The sequence below is a fragment of the Condylura cristata genome, unplaced genomic scaffold (assembly GCF_000260355.1).
Source record: "Condylura cristata isolate star-nosed mole 26May11 unplaced genomic scaffold, ConCri1.0 scaffold00003, whole genome shotgun sequence".
NCBI lineage: Eukaryota > Metazoa > Chordata > Mammalia > Eulipotyphla > Talpidae > Condylura > Condylura cristata.
This window is the reverse complement of record NW_004567104.1, coordinates 20,281,538-20,297,989: the sequence shown is the minus strand read 5'-3', so window position 1 is coordinate 20,297,989 and position 16,452 is coordinate 20,281,538. Positions and strand designations below refer to the sequence as shown.

At 54.6% G+C, this 16,452-nt stretch overlaps 2 protein-coding genes across 5 annotated transcripts in view; one reads left to right on the top strand and one right to left on the bottom strand.

Moving 5' to 3' along the window:
* Nucleotides 1-7,215, top strand: part of CLCN2 (chloride channel, voltage-sensitive 2) — a 13,688-nt gene extending 6,473 nt beyond the window's left edge. Inside the window, exons 14-24 of one of the 2 annotated variants that reach the window (XM_012732665.1) lie at nucleotides 66-176; nucleotides 403-616; nucleotides 879-1,012; nucleotides 1,268-1,440; nucleotides 1,553-1,667; nucleotides 1,865-1,935; nucleotides 2,166-2,222; nucleotides 2,371-2,409; nucleotides 2,587-2,691; nucleotides 6,525-6,611; nucleotides 6,756-7,215. In XM_012732665.1, the coding sequence (XP_012588119.1) occupies nucleotides 66-176; nucleotides 403-616; nucleotides 879-1,012; nucleotides 1,268-1,440; nucleotides 1,553-1,667; nucleotides 1,865-1,935; nucleotides 2,166-2,222; nucleotides 2,371-2,409; nucleotides 2,587-2,691; nucleotides 6,525-6,611; nucleotides 6,756-6,950 (1,301 nt within the window). In that variant the 3' untranslated portion in view covers nucleotides 6,951-7,215. The remainder of the gene's footprint in view (nucleotides 1-65; nucleotides 177-402; nucleotides 617-878; nucleotides 1,013-1,267; nucleotides 1,441-1,552; nucleotides 1,668-1,864; nucleotides 1,936-2,165; nucleotides 2,223-2,370; nucleotides 2,410-2,586; nucleotides 2,692-6,524; nucleotides 6,612-6,755) is intronic. The other variant, XM_012732668.1, reaches the window with a different exon arrangement.
* Nucleotides 7,216-7,293: 78 nt separating this feature from the next.
* FAM131A (family with sequence similarity 131, member A) lies at nucleotides 7,294-16,108 on the bottom strand. Of its 3 annotated transcripts, XM_012732675.1 has the most exons (7): nucleotides 15,920-16,108; nucleotides 14,657-14,719; nucleotides 13,490-13,632; nucleotides 11,272-11,365; nucleotides 10,889-11,071; nucleotides 10,599-10,712; nucleotides 7,294-9,068 (listed from the first exon to the last, which is right to left on the bottom strand). In XM_012732675.1, exons 4-7 carry the CDS (start codon nucleotides 11,339-11,341, stop codon nucleotides 8,593-8,595), a joined length of 843 nt encoding a protein of 280 aa, XP_012588129.1. In that variant the 5' UTR covers nucleotides 11,342-11,365; nucleotides 13,490-13,632; nucleotides 14,657-14,719; nucleotides 15,920-16,108; the 3' UTR covers nucleotides 7,294-8,592. The 3 variants fall into 3 exon arrangements, with proteins under 3 accessions (XP_012588129.1, XP_004675106.1, XP_012588134.1); XM_004675049.2 differs by lacking the exons at nucleotides 14,657-14,719; nucleotides 15,920-16,108 and adding an exon at nucleotides 14,308-14,395; XM_012732680.1 differs by lacking the exons at nucleotides 13,490-13,632; nucleotides 14,657-14,719; nucleotides 15,920-16,108 and adding an exon at nucleotides 13,053-13,459.
* Nucleotides 16,109-16,452: the final 344 nt, after the last annotated feature.

Below are 16,452 nucleotides of genomic sequence, written 5' to 3'. Positions count from 1 at the left end.
CTCTTCCTAGTGCCCCTGCCCTCCCCCTCCACTACCTGTTTCTCTTCCCACCCCCCTCCCTGAAGGAGCAGCATTTGGGCGTCTAGTGGGCGAAAGCATGGCTGCCTGGTTCCCAGACGGGATTCACACAGACAGCAGTACCTATCGAATAGTGCCTGGGGGCTACGCAGTGGTAGGTGAGTGCTCGAAGCCCCCATCTGATTTGGAAAACCTCTGGCCAGGCAGCTGGGTGTGAGGCTCTGGTGCCCCCTGCTGACAGAAACCAGGCTTCCCTCTGATGCAGAAGCCCAGTTTCCCTAACTGTGGCTGGGCAGGCCCGAGAGTCCCCATAGGATCCTCCTGGGTGGAGAGGGTCATCTGGGACGTGGGCATCCTAAGAAAACTGGGGATGGTTGTTCCCAGGGGCGGCTGCTCTGGCAGGAGCAGTTACACACACAGTGTCCACTGCTGTGATCGTGTTCGAGCTGACCGGCCAGATTGCTCACATCCTGCCCGTCATGATCGCCGTCATCCTGGCCAACGCTGTTGCCCAGAGCCTGCAGCCCTCACTCTATGACAGCATCATCCGAATCAAGAAGCTGCCCTATCTGCCTGAGCTAGGCTGGGGCCGCCACCAGTACGGAGGGCTGGGCACCAAGGGGGTGCGGGTGAGGGGTGGAAGGCATTCTAGGACCCCCTCACACCCACTTCTAACAAGGTCCCAAGCCAGTGAGGCTGGGAGACCGGCCACCTTGCTTCCTTGTCCACACCCTGAGGGTCAGAATGAAGGGCGGGGAGTACTTTTTCCTCTGGGGAGTTCCTTATGGCCCTGGGATAGTAGTGAACTGGGCCACCCTCCCCATGCTGACCCCAAGCCCAGGGCCTCTCTCTGCCCCCAGGCAGTACCGAGTACGAGTGGAAGACATCATGGTGCGGGACGTTCCCCACGTGGCCCTCAGCTGCACCTACCGGGACCTGCGGTTGGCACTGCACCGGACTAAGGGCCGCATGTTGGCCCTCGTAGAGTCCACTGGTGAGACCAGGAGGGAGCCCAGATGCCGGGGCCTCTCCTTGCATTGCTGTTCAGAAATGGGAAGGGGACAAGAGCCCAGGAGCAGTCTCCTTAACTCCAGAGACAATGCCCTTCACCTGTCAGCCAGGGGTTTCCCTCTGGTGTGTGGCCTGTGTCCAAGGCCCCATTCTAGGTAGGGGTGAGAGAAGATCTGGGGGTGGGCCGTGAATGGAGGGCTTCACTCCCAGCTCCTGAGCCCCTCCACCTGCTCTCCAGAGTCCATGATCCTCCTGGGCTCCATCGAGCGCTCACAGGTGGTGGCACTGCTGGGGGCCCAGCTGAGCACAGCACGCCGGCGGCAGTACATGCAGGAGCGACGAGCCACCCAAACCTCTCCGCCGTCTGATCAGGAAAGTCCCCCCAGCCCTGAGACTTCTGTCCGTTTCCAGGTGAGGGAAACAGCCACACAGACTTCCTAATGTCGTCGTATAAACTGATTGAGAGGGTGACATAGATGTGGTCTGGGGCCACAGCCTCACTGGCCTCTTCCTGACTGAACAGGTGAACACTGAAGACTCCGTCTTCCCTGCACCCCGTGGGGAGACTCACAAGCCCCTGAAGCCTGCTCTCAAGAGGGCCCCCAGCAGCACCATGCACCATGGAGAGAGCCCCGCAGGTGAACCCAGCTCCCACCAGTATCTCTCCTATGTCTCCCTACAGAGTTGGAGCCCCGCTCGGAAATCTCTAGGGTCCCTGCCCAACCTTTTCCAGTTAAGGAACCGCCCAGGGCACCTCTCCCCTTGCTCTGGTCACTTCTCCTTGTTGTTTCCTCTAAAGATGACGTTGCCCTTGGGGCTTGTGTTTGGGACACAGGAAACATGGAGCAGGCAGGCATCGCCCTCAGGAGCCTCTTCTGTGGCAGTCCTCCTCCAGAAGCTTCAGAGGTGAGTGGCTGAGCCTATCTTTCTAGCCTTCCTTCTCGCTCTCTCTCAGGCATGGTGACCATCTCTCTACTCGCCCTGCAGTGCCTGCCTCCTTCCTCCCTGCCCTCTCCCTCCTAGACACCAGCTCTCTCTGTGTAGCACTTCTTTCCTCCTGGCCGCTGCCGCTTCCCCTCACCTCCCTCCTCCCCATAACGTCCACTCCTCTTCTCTCTGGTTTGGTTCTAACAAAGTTGAAGTCGGAATCATGTGAAAAGCGCAAGCTGAAGCGGGTCCGAATCTCCCTGGCGGTAAGTCGTCCCTTCTTTCCTGCAGTTGAGGAGCCAGACAGGGAGGGCCCGGGTCTAGGCTGGGTAAACCTGCCCACCGAGCCCCGCCAAGGGCATCTGCCCACCCACCCCCGGTCCCTGACTGCCAACCTCTCTCCTTCCCTCCTAGAGCGACTCAGACCTGGAAGGCGAGATGACCGCTGAGGAGGTAAGGTGTGACTGGACTCTGAACCCTGTTTCTCCCTGGGTGTGTTCGTTCATCCTCTTGGCAGCTGTCCTCACAGGAGGCACCGTGGAGCAGGAAAAGGGCAGGCCAGTCTTCAGGGAGGTGAGAACAACTATCGGCATCTTTTCCCTATGGACCCTTCTACTCTTGTTCCTTCAGATTCTGGAGTGGGAGGAGCAGCAGCTAGATGAGCCTGTGAACTTCAGTGACTGCAAAATTGACCCTGCACCCTTCCAGCTGGTGGAGCGGACCTCTCTGCACAAGGTAGGGGCCGTGACCTGGGCTGGCCTGAACACATGGGCGAACAGGGTGGGGATCTCCGTCCTCCCACAAGTTTGGACTCAGGCCAGCAAGGAGAAAAGTGACAGCAGAGAGTAGGCTCTGTGCTGGACGTTCTTCCAACACACCGATTCCAAAGGCTGGGAGCCAGGGCCCCTTCCCCTCTTCCTGTGTCGAGCCAGGCATCATTTTTCCACTGTTCAGCCTTGCCCCCAGGGAACTCTGGACCAAAGCAGCAACAAAGACAGGGCTCGAACTGGGTGGAAGCCAGAAGGCCCTGGTAGGGTCAGAGCTAGGCCGGAGGCTGCCAGCAACTAGCAAGGCTGATACACCCACACTGAAAAAACTGGGTGAGAAATAGGCAGGATTAGAAAATCTAATAAACAAGCTAACAAATATTCAAGTAGGGGTGGGACACTACCAAGGCGAGATAAACAAAGATGAGAAAATGCCCAGTGGGGAGCTTGGAATATCAGACCCCAGAAAGTTTGATTTAATGTAGGCCAAAGGAGAACTAGCAGGCACACAGGGAGATAGCGCAGCAGAAGGACAAGCCAGCCTGCAGAAACAAGGAAACTTGAGAGTGCAGGCAGGTTGGGGGTGGGAGTGGCTGACACTGGAGAGCCTGGGCTCTCCGGAGAACTGCTTGGGAGGCAGGGGGCCTCCCAGAAGTGGGCAGCTTGGGAGCTAGTTTACATACAAGCTGAGCCTCAGAGTCAGCCTAGCACAAATGGGGGTGGGGGGGGGGTGCTGAGACAGGACAGGGGACAACAAAGGAATCTGTAAGCATTTGGGTAAAGACCTCAGGCGAAAGTGAGTAGGGAACTGCAGTGCAGTTGCAAGAGTTGCAAGAAACCCATGAAAATAGTACACCAGGCTCTTACTTTAAAGCCTTTCTTCCTAGGACCTCTCCAACGTATCTGTGATGATCGTGTTATTTATCCCTCAAACATCCCATCATGATGATAGTGCTGACGTTTTTTTTTAGTGCCACCCATGAGCCAGGCTCTGTGCCGATCTCTTCATGTGTTTAATTTAACCCTCACAACCACAGGGTAAGATAGAGATTCTAGTTTTTAGAAATGAGGACATTGAGATTCAGAAAGGTTAAGTAAGTTGCCCAAGGTCACACAGCTAGTTAAGTAACAGAACCAGGTCTGGAATCCAAAATGGTCTGAACCAAAAGCCTTGGATTTAGCCATTTTAATACACAGGAAAACTGAGGCGGTAAGGAGGTCACTTGCCCCAATCACTGTAGCAGTCAGTCACAGAACCCATATTTTCTGGCCTAAATCCCAGTATTCTTTCCAGAAGGCCAAATCATGCCTCTCCCTATCAATTCGCTGTTCCCAAGTCCAAGAAGTACAGTTCCAGTGGGCTCCCTGGTGTCTAATTAAATTAAAGTGAAAAAGAACAAAGTGTTTGTTACAAACTTAAAAATCAGAGGAAGAGAAAAAGCCTTTGAGGAACTGGCTAACAAAAGCACCAAGGACTGGAAGCGATAAGAACATAAAAAGATTAGAAGGCAAAATATCCTTGCAGGCCTGAGGAATCAATAAGTCGTAGCCCAATTAAGTACAGAACTTTCAGAAGTAGGTGGGATACATTTCATACTATTTAGGAAGCAACTGGATATCACCATACCAGCTAAGCCCAGCTTTCACTCAGACCACCTACAGAGAGGCAGTGGGTGGAGGTGGAGAGACTAGAGAGTTCCAACACTAGACAGGACTGGCGGAGCCCAAATCCTCACTCACCCTGCTACCGGTTAGCTAGCTGTGTGGTCTTGGCAAAGCTCCCAGCTTAACTTTCCTTATCTTATAAGGTAGGAATCATAGTACCCACATCACAGGGTTTTGAGGATTAAAAGTTGATACCTGTATTAGAACAGTACCTGCCATATAGTAAGAATTCATTATATGTTAGGAATTACTAGTGCTACCACTATACTGGAGGCGAACAGTATGGTGTAAGAAGGAAAGGTGTGAAGGGTCGAAGAAATGGTTCCATTTAAGAAAGACTGATTCTGTGAGGCTGAAGGTTGCGGTACCTGGTGAAATCTAAGGCTGGAAGGACAGTGGGGGTGGACTTGGGAATTGGCTTATGGACTCATATTGGCATATAGGCTCATGATAACCAGCGTTATCATCATGATGGGATGAGGGACAGCGAGATGACCACTATAGATAAGTTTGAGCGGACTTAGAAAAAAAGGTTAACTTGAGTTTGAGGAAGTCCAAGGATGGCTGAGACAAACTGGAGGGAAGCAAACCCAGTGGGATATTGTGCCCCATCCTGATGAGGATGTAAAGAAGTTGGGGATGTTCAGGAAGTAGATAGTTACAGCTGATGACTGCCAGGGATAAGCAATTCACACACTTAAAAAGGCAACTGCTAGAAATTCACTCTGATTAGGACTGTGGAGAAAATGAAAATCCAGGGAACTATTGATCCTAGGGAGAAGCTGAGAGGGATTATTAAACCATTAGAAAAAAGGCTAAGGAATTAATAAAAAAAAAGTATTCCATTAAAGAACTGTTCCCTCTGAAGTCAGATGAGAAATTTAAAGATAACTTGCACAGAGGAGTCAAGTAAAGATGAGGAAGAACTTGATAACCGCAAGACAATTATGGTGGAACTACTGAGGGAGTACGGTTTTAAAAACTTATTCTAAAATTGAACTTCTAGCTCCTTTTATAAGTACTGTCATCCCTTAGATGGAGAAAGATAGGAAAGTTCTGGAAGTCCTCTCCTGAAGAATTTAGCAGTTATGTCAGGAAAAATTTAAAGGTATAAAGACAGTAAGTTCTGAGCATCTGGCACTCAAGAAACTGGATTATTAATGCCCATTTTGATTCAAACATTAAGTCAAGAGGCTTACAAGTAAACCCAAAACTGTGTGATAAATGATGGGCCAGAAATTCCAGAAACTGCTGAGTCAGTAGCATGTTTTTCAAGACTTCTGGCCCAAGAAAACACACTGAGAGCCCAAGGGGAACTAGCTGACAATTTCTGAACCCTTTGTGATTACATTTGAAAGCTTGGGGAGGACCTAAGAAAAACATGGGGTAGAGGGGTGACTCGTCTCCCTAGACTCCCTATATCTCAGCAGGACCTGGATGCTACTCAGGTCCCGGAAAAGACATACTGTAGGGGAGTGTAGGTACTTCAGGCCAAGACTGTGGTGTTGGAGCCAAATGAAGGCCGGCCAGTGAGGGCTAATGGGAAGCGTGTGTCAGTCACTAAGGTGGAGGAGAGGCACAGAACACAGGGGCAGGCCCCCTGTGGGGTTTGGAACCCCCCTGACTAATCTGACATCTTCATAGGGCAATGGGGCTGTGTTTGTTCCTTCTACTGTGAGCTGAACATTGACCTGGGGCCGCAGACTACGTCTTAACCGAGTGAGCGAGGCTCACCATTGAGCCTCAGGCTGCCTCTCCTGTAGAATGAACATTAAACCTACTTCTTAGGACAGCACTGCAATGAAATGCTACGGAAGGCAGGCTTGCCGACGATGCCACACTGTTAGATGTCTTATCTGCAGTTATTCGCTCCTACATCCTCCTTTCTAATGTGAGAAGAATCTTTCCTGTACTCATTTCTCCATCAAAATAAGGAACATAAAGTTCCCCACTAGCAAGTTCCTGAGGACTGGTGACAGAAACACTCTCTCATTATTTTCTTCTAGGCCGAGCTCCCTCCCCTGCCATCCGTGGCACCTCGAATTACCCCTAACCCACTTGTCACAAGCCACTCTGACTTGTAACTTAAAACTGCCCCTTCATGTATTCAGTCCATGTTTTCTCCCCACCCTGCAGACTCACACCATCTTCTCACTGCTGGGAGTGGACCATGCTTATGTCACCAGTATTGGCAGGCTCATTGGAATCGTCACCCTAAAGGAGGTGAGATGGTAGGGCCTGAGCCACTTCCACTTCCAAAAAGGCAGGGAGGCTTATGTCCAGCTCACCTCGGGGGTGTGCTCCCAGGGGAGGAGTCTACGCAGGAACCTCCTGGCCTCACCTCACACCTGTTCTCCTCTCTACCAGCTCCGGAAAGCTATCGAGGGCTCGGTCACAGCACAGGGCGTGAAAGTCCGACCACCTCTTGCCAGCTTCCGTGACAGTGCTACCAGCAGCAGTGACACAGAGACCACTGAGGTGCATGCACTCTGGGGGCCCCGCTCCCGCCACGGCCTCCCTCGGGAGGGCAGCCCTTCTGACAGCGATGACAAGTGCCAGTGAACCCCTCAATGGGCAGCCTGGGATAGCCGTGACCATGGCTGTCGGCCTGGACCCTGCTGCTCACATACCTTCTGCCTTGGGAAAGCAGGAGACAGCCACAGCCCAAGGTTGGCACCCGGCCCCTCTTCCAAACCTGGGGTGCCAGCTTCTCCCAGTTTATCCTACCTGGAACCTGACCCAGAGCCCAGCTGCAGCAAGCATTCCGTCCTTGGGCAGATGAGCACTGCCCAGCACGATGAGGGTGGGGTCTTGACCTCTGCTCCCTCTTTGAAGCGGAAAGGGAGCAAACTAAGATGGGTTTATACTGGAACCTCCAATGACCAGATGTATATAGAGATTTACAAAGATTTTTATATTAATTTAATAAAACAAATTCTTAAATAGAACAAAATAAACACCTAATGAGCCACTTATATATAGAATGTCTGTGCCCATCAGCTCTTCTTCTTACCTTGGGCCCTCTTACCTGTCAAAGCCTACAAGGCTCCAAAGTCTGCAGCAACCCCCCCCACCCCCCAAGGCCCTAACACTCCCACTGTCCGGGGAAAGCCAGATCTGCAGAGGCCTCCGCCGCCTGCCCACCAACAACTGGCTGGGGCAGAGGCCCCCGGTACTTTAGCTCTGGTTCTTCCATTCAGCCAAGAAAGGCACTACCACCACTCTCCTGCCCCAAGGAGACATACTCCCCCCATGACTGTCACTCACTGGCACTTTACCTGCCCAACCCAGGCAGCATCAGACAATGCCACGTGGCCCTCTTGTGGCCCTCACTGGAACATCAAGTCACAGCGCCAGCAACCAGAGCTGTCCCTTCTTTGCCTCCACCATAATTAGGACTCTGGGTGAAGGGACCGGCCATGGCTAAGATGGCCGTGGTCGGTCTGTGAGCCACCAGGATCCTGCCAACACCTCCTACAGGGGGCGTACCCCTGACGCCACCAGAGGGGCCAGAAAAAGGGTGGAGGGCACGTGCTTTCATCATTCCAGTGCCTCCCAGAGAAGATCCAACTGAAAGAACAGACCAAAACCCCTTTCTTTAGGGAAAAGAAGATTTAGAGACAAGGGGGAGGTGAAGCACAGCACAAGCCCAGCTGGGCAAGGGGCCCTTGGGAGACGGCTCAATCCTTAGGCTCCCGGAGGGTGAGAGCCACCCCCACTGTGGGGGGAGGTGATGCTATCAAGCACAGCACATGGACTGGGAGGTGAGAGAAGCAGAGAAGAGAGAGGCCTGGGGAGACAGGAGCGGGAGGCCAAGCTCCCTCTCCCTCTACCCCACACAGCCCAGTCACAACCACCCCCTTAGGGGCTCACATCATCCAAGGAGGACATGTGTATGTGGTGTTTCTGATTTAAGAACATGAACATCACTGTCTGCCACAGCTGTGGCCATGCCCCAGGGGCCCCGGGCAACCCCCGGCAAACCCCAGGAGTGGGGGCAAGACATGCGCCCCCCAGCCTGGCCCCTGCCTCCTCTCCAAACACTTTCATGCAAAACACAACAGAGGAGTGAGTGTTCCCAGGAGCCCTCACGGCTTTGGAGCTCTGCGGGGAGCCTCCCACCGCACCTGGGCACGCACTGGGCAGGAGGCTCTGCCCCCCGCAGCAGCCCAGGGACGCATGCCGCCACCAGGCATAATTTGGGTCACTGTTCCTCCGGCTCTGCCTCATCCTCATCTAAGGACACCACCCCAGATGAAGCTACGTCAGAGGCTTGCTGCTGCCGTTCCCAGCTGCCCACTGGTGGCAGGCAGAGCGGCTGGCAGTCCTTGCAGGGGGCTGTCTCCTCCTCCTCAGGGGAAAGGCAGGACTCCGTGAGGGGCGAGTTGTAGAGCGAGTCCTGGGTCTCGAGTGGGCCCAGGCTACGGAAGGCACTTTCCCGGCTGGGGGGAAGTTTGGCAAGAAGCAGCTCTTCGCCCAGCAACTGGGAGGCCAGCCGGGCCGGGGAGCCCAGCAAACCATCCTCCAGGCTGCACAGACTAGAGCATAGGGTCTCTGGGGACACGGTCTGCGAGCAGTCGCTCTCAGGCTCCACGGAGCCCTGGCGTACAGGCCGGGAGAATCGGTGGCCAGTGAAGAGGTCCTGGAGGTGGGGCCCCAGAGGCAGCTGCGCAGCCAAGTCTGTAGGGAGACAGAAAAGAAGACCGCTCTACTAGCACGATTCAGATGGCCAACTTCTCCCTGCTTCACACTCAGCACAGCGCTGGGGGTGGTGGGTAGAAAGTAGGTAACTTTGGGCAAGTCTCAGCCTCTCAGTGCCTCAGTTGCCTTAAAGGTAAATCAGGGATTTTTATTTTTTTTAAACTTTTTCCCCCAAGGATTTCATCTATTTTTGTATAGAAAAACTGAGGTACAGGCCAGAGCTGCAGTGGGTGAAAGGATTTGCCAGAGACAGTGTAGGGAGCCGTGCAGGCAGTTACTGAAATACACTGCTGAGGGGAGCAGTGGGCGAGACAGGAGAGGTCTGCTGTGCCATATGTGGGTCACCTCCCTGGCCAAGGATCAAACTCAGGCCATCGTGGTGATAGCACTGACTTAGCCCCTAGGTCTCTAGGGAGGCCCCTAAACCAGGGATTTTAATGTAACTAGGTTGTGGGGTTGCTGAGAAAACAGCACTCTGGCACACAGTAAGGAGGCAGTAAGTGAAGGGGTACTGCCTACAGCTGCCTAGGTTGCTCACTGCACAAGGGGAGCCTGCCCAAGGCAGTGAGTGAGGGCTGACCAGCAGTATGCCCTAGCAGAGTCTGGCCTGCCAGAGAAAGGGGTGGCTTTTTCTAATCTGCATACAGATTCCACATAGGCGAGTAGTCGCCTTGGATAAACGTTAGTTATTATCATTATACCAGGGGCCAAAGCAGGCCTGGAACTCAATCAAACAAAAAAAGTTTGTGGTTCAGGGCTCTGTCTTGGCCTCTGGCATCCAATTCAGTCCCTGCTGGACCACAGCAGCAATCTCCAATCTGCTCTGATGCACTGCCCACCTTAGAGAACTTGTTAATTAGCTGGAGGGGTTGAAGGGGCTGGCAGAGGGGATCTTCAAAGGCAAAGAGGTGGGGGGTGGGGGTGACTGCCTGTGAGGCTGGAGCCCAGAAGCCACAGAGAAAGTCAGCCACGTGGTGTAGGGAATGAAAGATGAAAGGAGGGCCACGCACATCTGCAAGCACTGGCCCAGAGAGAGGCCCACCGGCAGGTCTTGGCTGGAATACAAGGATGCTGAGCTGGAGCCAGCTCAGCCCTGTGGGCGATCCAGGCCCAGCATGCCTTCCTGTTTGCCTGGGGCCACAGCCCTGTGAGGTGCTGTACTGCTGCACTGCGGCTCTGTCCTGCCACAACCAGTCAGAAGGCTGCCTGGGGAGGGAAAGGCCTGGCACAGAGAAACAGGCTGCAAGGCCCAACTGCACAGACAGAGAGGGCATGGCACCTTAGGAAAGGAACCCAGTTCCAATTTCCAACTGCCGATTCCCCACCCGTGAACATGGACAACCTTCCAGCTCCTGGAATGCCCAGGGATGCCAGTCTTCCTCCCTTCTCCCCTGCGCCGAAGCCTGAGGACATTCCGATTCTCCCCTGACAACGTCTGAGCTCTGAATCCCAAGGACCATGGGACAGGTGCATCCCAGCTGGCAGCACCAGCATGGGATGTCCCCTCACCTGAGTCAGTTCCAACAAAGTCCTCATCATAGGATTCATCGGTGGAGTCCTCGCCATCCACTGAAGACCATGCCCGGAGCTTGGCTTCTGCAATGGCAAACTGCTCAGCCACTCCTGTCGGGGAGGACACAATGGATTAGTTGAGAAGGTGTGTTATGAGTGGGCTCATTCTGGAGACAAGAGAGGGGATCACAGGAGTGTAGAAAGACCCCAACTCCCACCTCAGGACTGAGAAGATGAGAGTGAACATCCCTGTGACAAATGTATGGCTGACCCCTTCTGTCACCCACCTGCTGCAAAGCGAGCCTCTTGCTCACCCTCGCTGAGGTCTGAATAGGAGGAAAAGGCTGATTCCAGGGCAGTAGGCGAGTCACTCGGCTTGCTCCAGCCTTTCCATTCAATCAGGTGAGCCACTCGGCCCTGGGCCATGGCGGTAGGCTTGGTCACGTGGTCCTTCACCACCTGGGAAATACCTGGAAGTGGCAGAGCAAGGAAGCCTGATAAGGGCACAGCACAAGGAGCATTTGGGAGGAAAGTGGGAGGCTGATGGTGGTTATGGCCCATATGTGCCTTTGGGTAGGAGGAGGAGGTAGCTGGGATTCATCTGAGGAGTCATGTGCAAAAGGAACAGGACAGAGTGGCAGAGACATGGAGGGGTGAGGGGGGTGCATACCATGCAGGGAGGATCTGGCCAGAGCAGCGATCTCCTGGATAGTTAGGGCTCTCCGGGACTTGGGCAGCATCGCGACTGTGTCTCCAACATTCACCTTGGAGAATCAGTATCAGAGGGTCAGCGCCCCTCTGACAGCAGTGTCCTCCTACATGCTCATACCCCACCCAGGGCATCAAGGCAGAGATGGAAACTGGGAAAAAATGCCCAGGGAGCACATAGATCACAGTAGCTTCTGGGATATGTTAAGAGAGTAAGAAGCCAAGACCAGCAAACTATGTCTTCCCCAGAAGCCATGGAGACTCAGGCAGGCCCAAAGGAAGAGAACTGCAACTAACCCTCCACTGGCTCAGCTCCCAGAGAACCAGGAGGCAGGGCAGGAAGGAAAGAACCAAGGAGTGAGGCCATTGAAAAGAGAGAAGAAAGACGGCACAGTGTCACAGACTGCCTCCAGAACCTCTCCTTCACCTCTCTCCTCCTCTCAGTCTTCAGACCCACGCTCTAGCTATTCTGAAAGCCTATCAAGGCTATGAACTCAGCGGGACCAAAGCCAAACCCAGTGCCCTCTCACCATACTGACCCTACTTCCTGACTTCCCTGCTCTGCATCACACACCGGCCTCGGCCTCGGCCTGGCTCCATTACCTTCAAGTCCTCCCTGAGCTTTGCTGTCCATATCTATCAAGACCTAGTGATCCCATCTCCAAACTGCCTCTAACACTACCCTCACCCTTTCTGCGTTCACTGCCCTCCTTCAAGCCCTCAGTGCTGCTTGCCAAGACCAGCACAAGTGGCAGTGACCAAAGCCCCTCTGATTCCATGTATCTTTCTCAGTTTAGAATGTCATAAACGTTCCATCTCCACTCCCATGACTGGCTGGCTTTTTCTCTCCCTTTGGGTCTTGGCTGAATTACGTCTCCTTCTGTGAAGTCCTTCCTGGTCAACCCTACTAGTTTTCCCTCTGCGGCCTGTAACAAATCACTGGCTTCTATCAATGTACCCCATGTGGGTAATTATGGACTCCTTCTAATACACAGGTTAGTCTTTAGTTCAATCTTTGAACTAAACACTGCACTCCAGTGTTTAACACAATACAGGGGACAGAGTAATCTCTCAAACATACATAAGCTGAATGAATGAGGTAAGATACAAATGTAAACAAATAATTTTCCTGGAGTGCAACTGGCCACAACGCGTCTTATTTAAAATATTTTCCGGACTCCTCCCGGCTCCCCCATTGTCTAATGAAGTGTAAGCACACAGTCTGGCACCAAAGGAACTCATCCTGGTCTCTGAAGCTCCCACAGATCTCCTGTGGCCAGTGAAACCCTACTTTTCCACCTTTCGAGTAGGCAAGCAACCATCCTGCCTCCAGGCAAAGGAACCCAGCTCTCCTTAGGCTAAGAATGCCACCCTTGCTTGACAAAATGTTCCCTGCCATTTATTTAAAGCCTGACTCAAGTGCCACCCCCTAATAATGTTTTTCTCCAGTTTCCTCAGTCTTCCATCCCCCTTTCTCCACCCCAGCACTGCCACTGCATTTCCCCTGAGGGAGCGCTGGATGGCACTGGCCTGAGTCTGTATCACCTGGGGTCCTGGCTCCACCCTCACCTGGCTGAATGTTCCTTGGCAGGCCCCAGCAAATGTTTCCCTCAGTGAAAGAAAGAAATCCGAGGCACACGCCCCCTCCCCAGGGTGGCCTAGCTCTCCTCCATCACATTCTTACCCCTCACAAGAGGGGCTCCAGTACCGGTTAACCCACCCTTTATCCCTCCCTTTCAGTACCTGGCTCACAGGACCCCCTGGGTGGTAGCTTCCGGTCAGGCCTGGGGGGAGGTGCACCTGCTGGGTGTTTCCTAGCTCGCCTGCTCTCCCTCCCCTCACTCCCCCAGGCCGCCGCCATCCGTGCTGGCGCTCCGCGCAGCTGCGGCCCAGGCCCAGAGAAAAGGTGTATGTCTCCCTGGCAACCCATCACCACGCAACAGGGTCTCCCGGGATACAGACCGGGATGCGCTGACGTCAGTGCCGAAGGCGCGAGCAAGCCCGCCCGCTGGCACCGCGCCGAGCAGAGCAGACCGGCGCGGGGGCGGCCCTGCGGCCCTGCTGGCCGGATAGCGCCTCCGCTGAGCCAGAAGCAGGCTGGCGAGGCGGGGGTGGGGATACAGATCTCCTTTAAGTGGATGCCGTCCCTTTTCCCTCTACCAATACCAGGGACCCAGCACCTCGGGCAAGTCCTGGCTGTCCACGGAGGAAGGTCGGGAGGACCGGCTCCAGCCTCGGAGCGTCCGAGTAGATCCCAAGGAAGACAGAGAGAGGCCCCGAGGAAGCTCGATCCACTCCACAGCCCACGCAGGGTCCGAGGTCACTGAGGGGTAGGGAAAGGCTATTCAGCTGGGCTTCCACTTATGCCAAACCCCATTTTCATCCATTATTGTCTATCATTTCTCCTCGCTTCCCCCCGCCCCCCAAACACACACACCTTGCCCCCACCTCCGGAATTACGGCAAACACCTGGTGCTCTGCGCAACTCTGGAAGACGCAACTCTGAAAGCCCCCATCCCGCAGCCCTGGGATTACTTTGGGCAGCCCACTGGCCACCTTCCACCGCTGAATACATCAAAACCCTAGGGTGAAACCTAAACTTTGATAAATTCTGTCTTCTCTGTTTCCTCAGTCTACCCATTCCTCTTGAAAAGCGCATGGGCTATTTCCCCACCAATACTGTCCTCCCTCCCCACAACCACCACCTTGGACCCTCTGTAGGCTTCCTTGCTGCTCTTGGTTCTTTTTCTCTCACCAGCTTCAGCTGGTACGCAGCTCTTTACTCTTCTTTTCTAACAAACCCATCATTTTTTTTCTGACCTTCGCTCCAGCCCCCTAAGACATTTTCCGAATGCGTTGTCCAGCCCCTATCTAGCTGTTCCTGTCTCAGCCTGATTCCCCATAGCTAAGCCAGAGTAATTTTCCTCTTGCCACCTGAGCACCCTACTCCTCAGCCTCCCATCACCTCCCAGATCACATCTATGGTCTCTGGTCTCACCTCTGCGACTTGTCTGACAAGTCCATCGTCCTCCAGGCCCTTCACGCTGCCACAGAAACATTTTGCCCAGCACAGAAATCATAGGCATCCTTGGCTGTGTTGATGCGGAGAACCAAAAGCCCAGAACGGCTCCAGGCTCAGCTCCCAGTTCTATTCCTATTTTGGCTCCGGATGCTGAGCCAGTCCCCTCCCCACTTGGAACCTGTGCCTAGTCACATAAGGAGAACATTCTTGCCTCATGGCTTTGAGGAGGTGGGAATGCCAGGGGCCCAGCTGAGCTCTCTGGAGCTCAGAAAGCCAAGGCCCATCCCCTAGACAGTGCCAACAGGCAACGTACATCACAACTGACCTTTAGCCGGAGCAGCCGTCTCTGTCCCTGAGCCTCACAGCCAGCTGGTGGTTCCCAGAAATGCTACCAACCAGAAGAAGACACAAGGTTAAAGGCCATCCCCGGCCCCTAGTTGGTACTAATCAGGTATCACAGGCCAGTCCTGAGATCAGCCAGACCCCACCTTCCCCCTGACTACAGGCAGGAATGACTTCCTGAACTCCACGCCTTAGCAGGGCCAGAGCAGCCTACTGCTTCTCTGCTTCAAAAGCCATGAGGTTAATTTAGGACTACAAATCCCAAGATTCCTCATGGGAAACTAAAGGTACAAATCTCAGCTAGAGTCTAGGTGCAAAGAACCTCCCACACAAACCACACTCAGGCCTGTGTGATTGACCACCGGCTCTGAAAATCCAGGACCTATTCCAAACCCAGCTGTTAATGTCACAAGTCCCTGTCTGGCCTTAGGTTTAGAAAAATTCATGACACCGAAGTCAAGTCAGCTAGCCAACCCTCAGATGTACAGGACTAAGGCCAGCTCCCAGCATGCACCACCATCCATGGGAACCAAGGCCCAAGCAAGGGTCAGCAGTTGTGGGAAGGATGCTCTGATGGCTTCCTCCTGGGCTCCTCTTTTCCTACACTGGCAGGGTCACTTGGTTTTGTTCTGAGTTCAGGGAGAGAACAAACAGTTTTAAGAGGCGGCGAGAGGTAATCAGGTGCTCACAGGTGCTCCAAGTGGGGCCCCAGCTCTCTTCATCAACCAGCTGACTCTAAAGGGGGTTGTAAGTTTTAGACAAAAATTCTGTGGGAGGGTACATGGCCAGCCTTTGCAGGTTTATCTCCTTTAAGGGGTTAGGACACAGCTAGGAGAGGTAGGTTTCCTGCGTGAAGGCCCACTCCCAGGAAAGGGAGAGAGGTGAGGCTGACGGGAGAGTGGGTAGGTGTGCAAGGCCACTAGCCACGGGTTGGAGAAGGTTGGCTGGCCCCTGCCCAAGCTGTGCACCTTCTGCAACCCTCAGCGGTAGGAATCCAGCGGTAGGAAAGACGGCGACTGTACCCTGCAAATCCCACAATCAGACAGGCCGTGGAAGCAAACCTGAGTCGGTTTCGCCCCCTCCCCGCTCACGCCTGCTCCCTCCTCTAGCCTGGCCCGCCTCCCCGACACAGGCTCCTCCCTCTCCCGACACCGGCCCCTTCCTCAAGGCCCCAACCCACCCGCGGTACGCACACCGGGCGACCGCAGCCCGTCTCCCCAGCCCGTGCCCGGCCTCCGCCTCTTACCCTGACCCGCCGGGCTCCGAGAGCCGATACAGCCCATGGCCGGGCACGTTAGCCCGCGCTCGGGGCCCGGGCCATCGTCTTGCAGAGGGTAGGGCCGCGGCCGCCACCCGCGAGGGGAGAACCCGCGAGAGGGGAGGGGGTGGGAGCCGCGCGTCCGACGCCGCTCCCCGGAGAGGGAACCGGGCCGGTGACGTAAGCTCGAGGGCGTGGCCACCAGCGTCACCACCCACTGCGGGCGGGGCGAAGTCGACGTCAAGACACACAGGGACAACCTGGGACCGACGCTGGAGGGAGTCCCGCAGACAGGTCTTCACCACCTCTCTGGCCCTACTGGCCAGCAAGGCTGAAGGCCAGAGCTAAACCACCGGAAGCCGCTGGGGCCAGGGTGCTAGTCACGCTGCTTAGGGGCAGGAGCCGTCCCTGCAACCAGCTCATTTTACAGATGAAACCTTTTCTATACACAGCGGTCCCGTGGTAGGGCCAGACTGGGAAGCATTCTATTAAGTATTCCACAGCCACTTATCTCCCCTCCT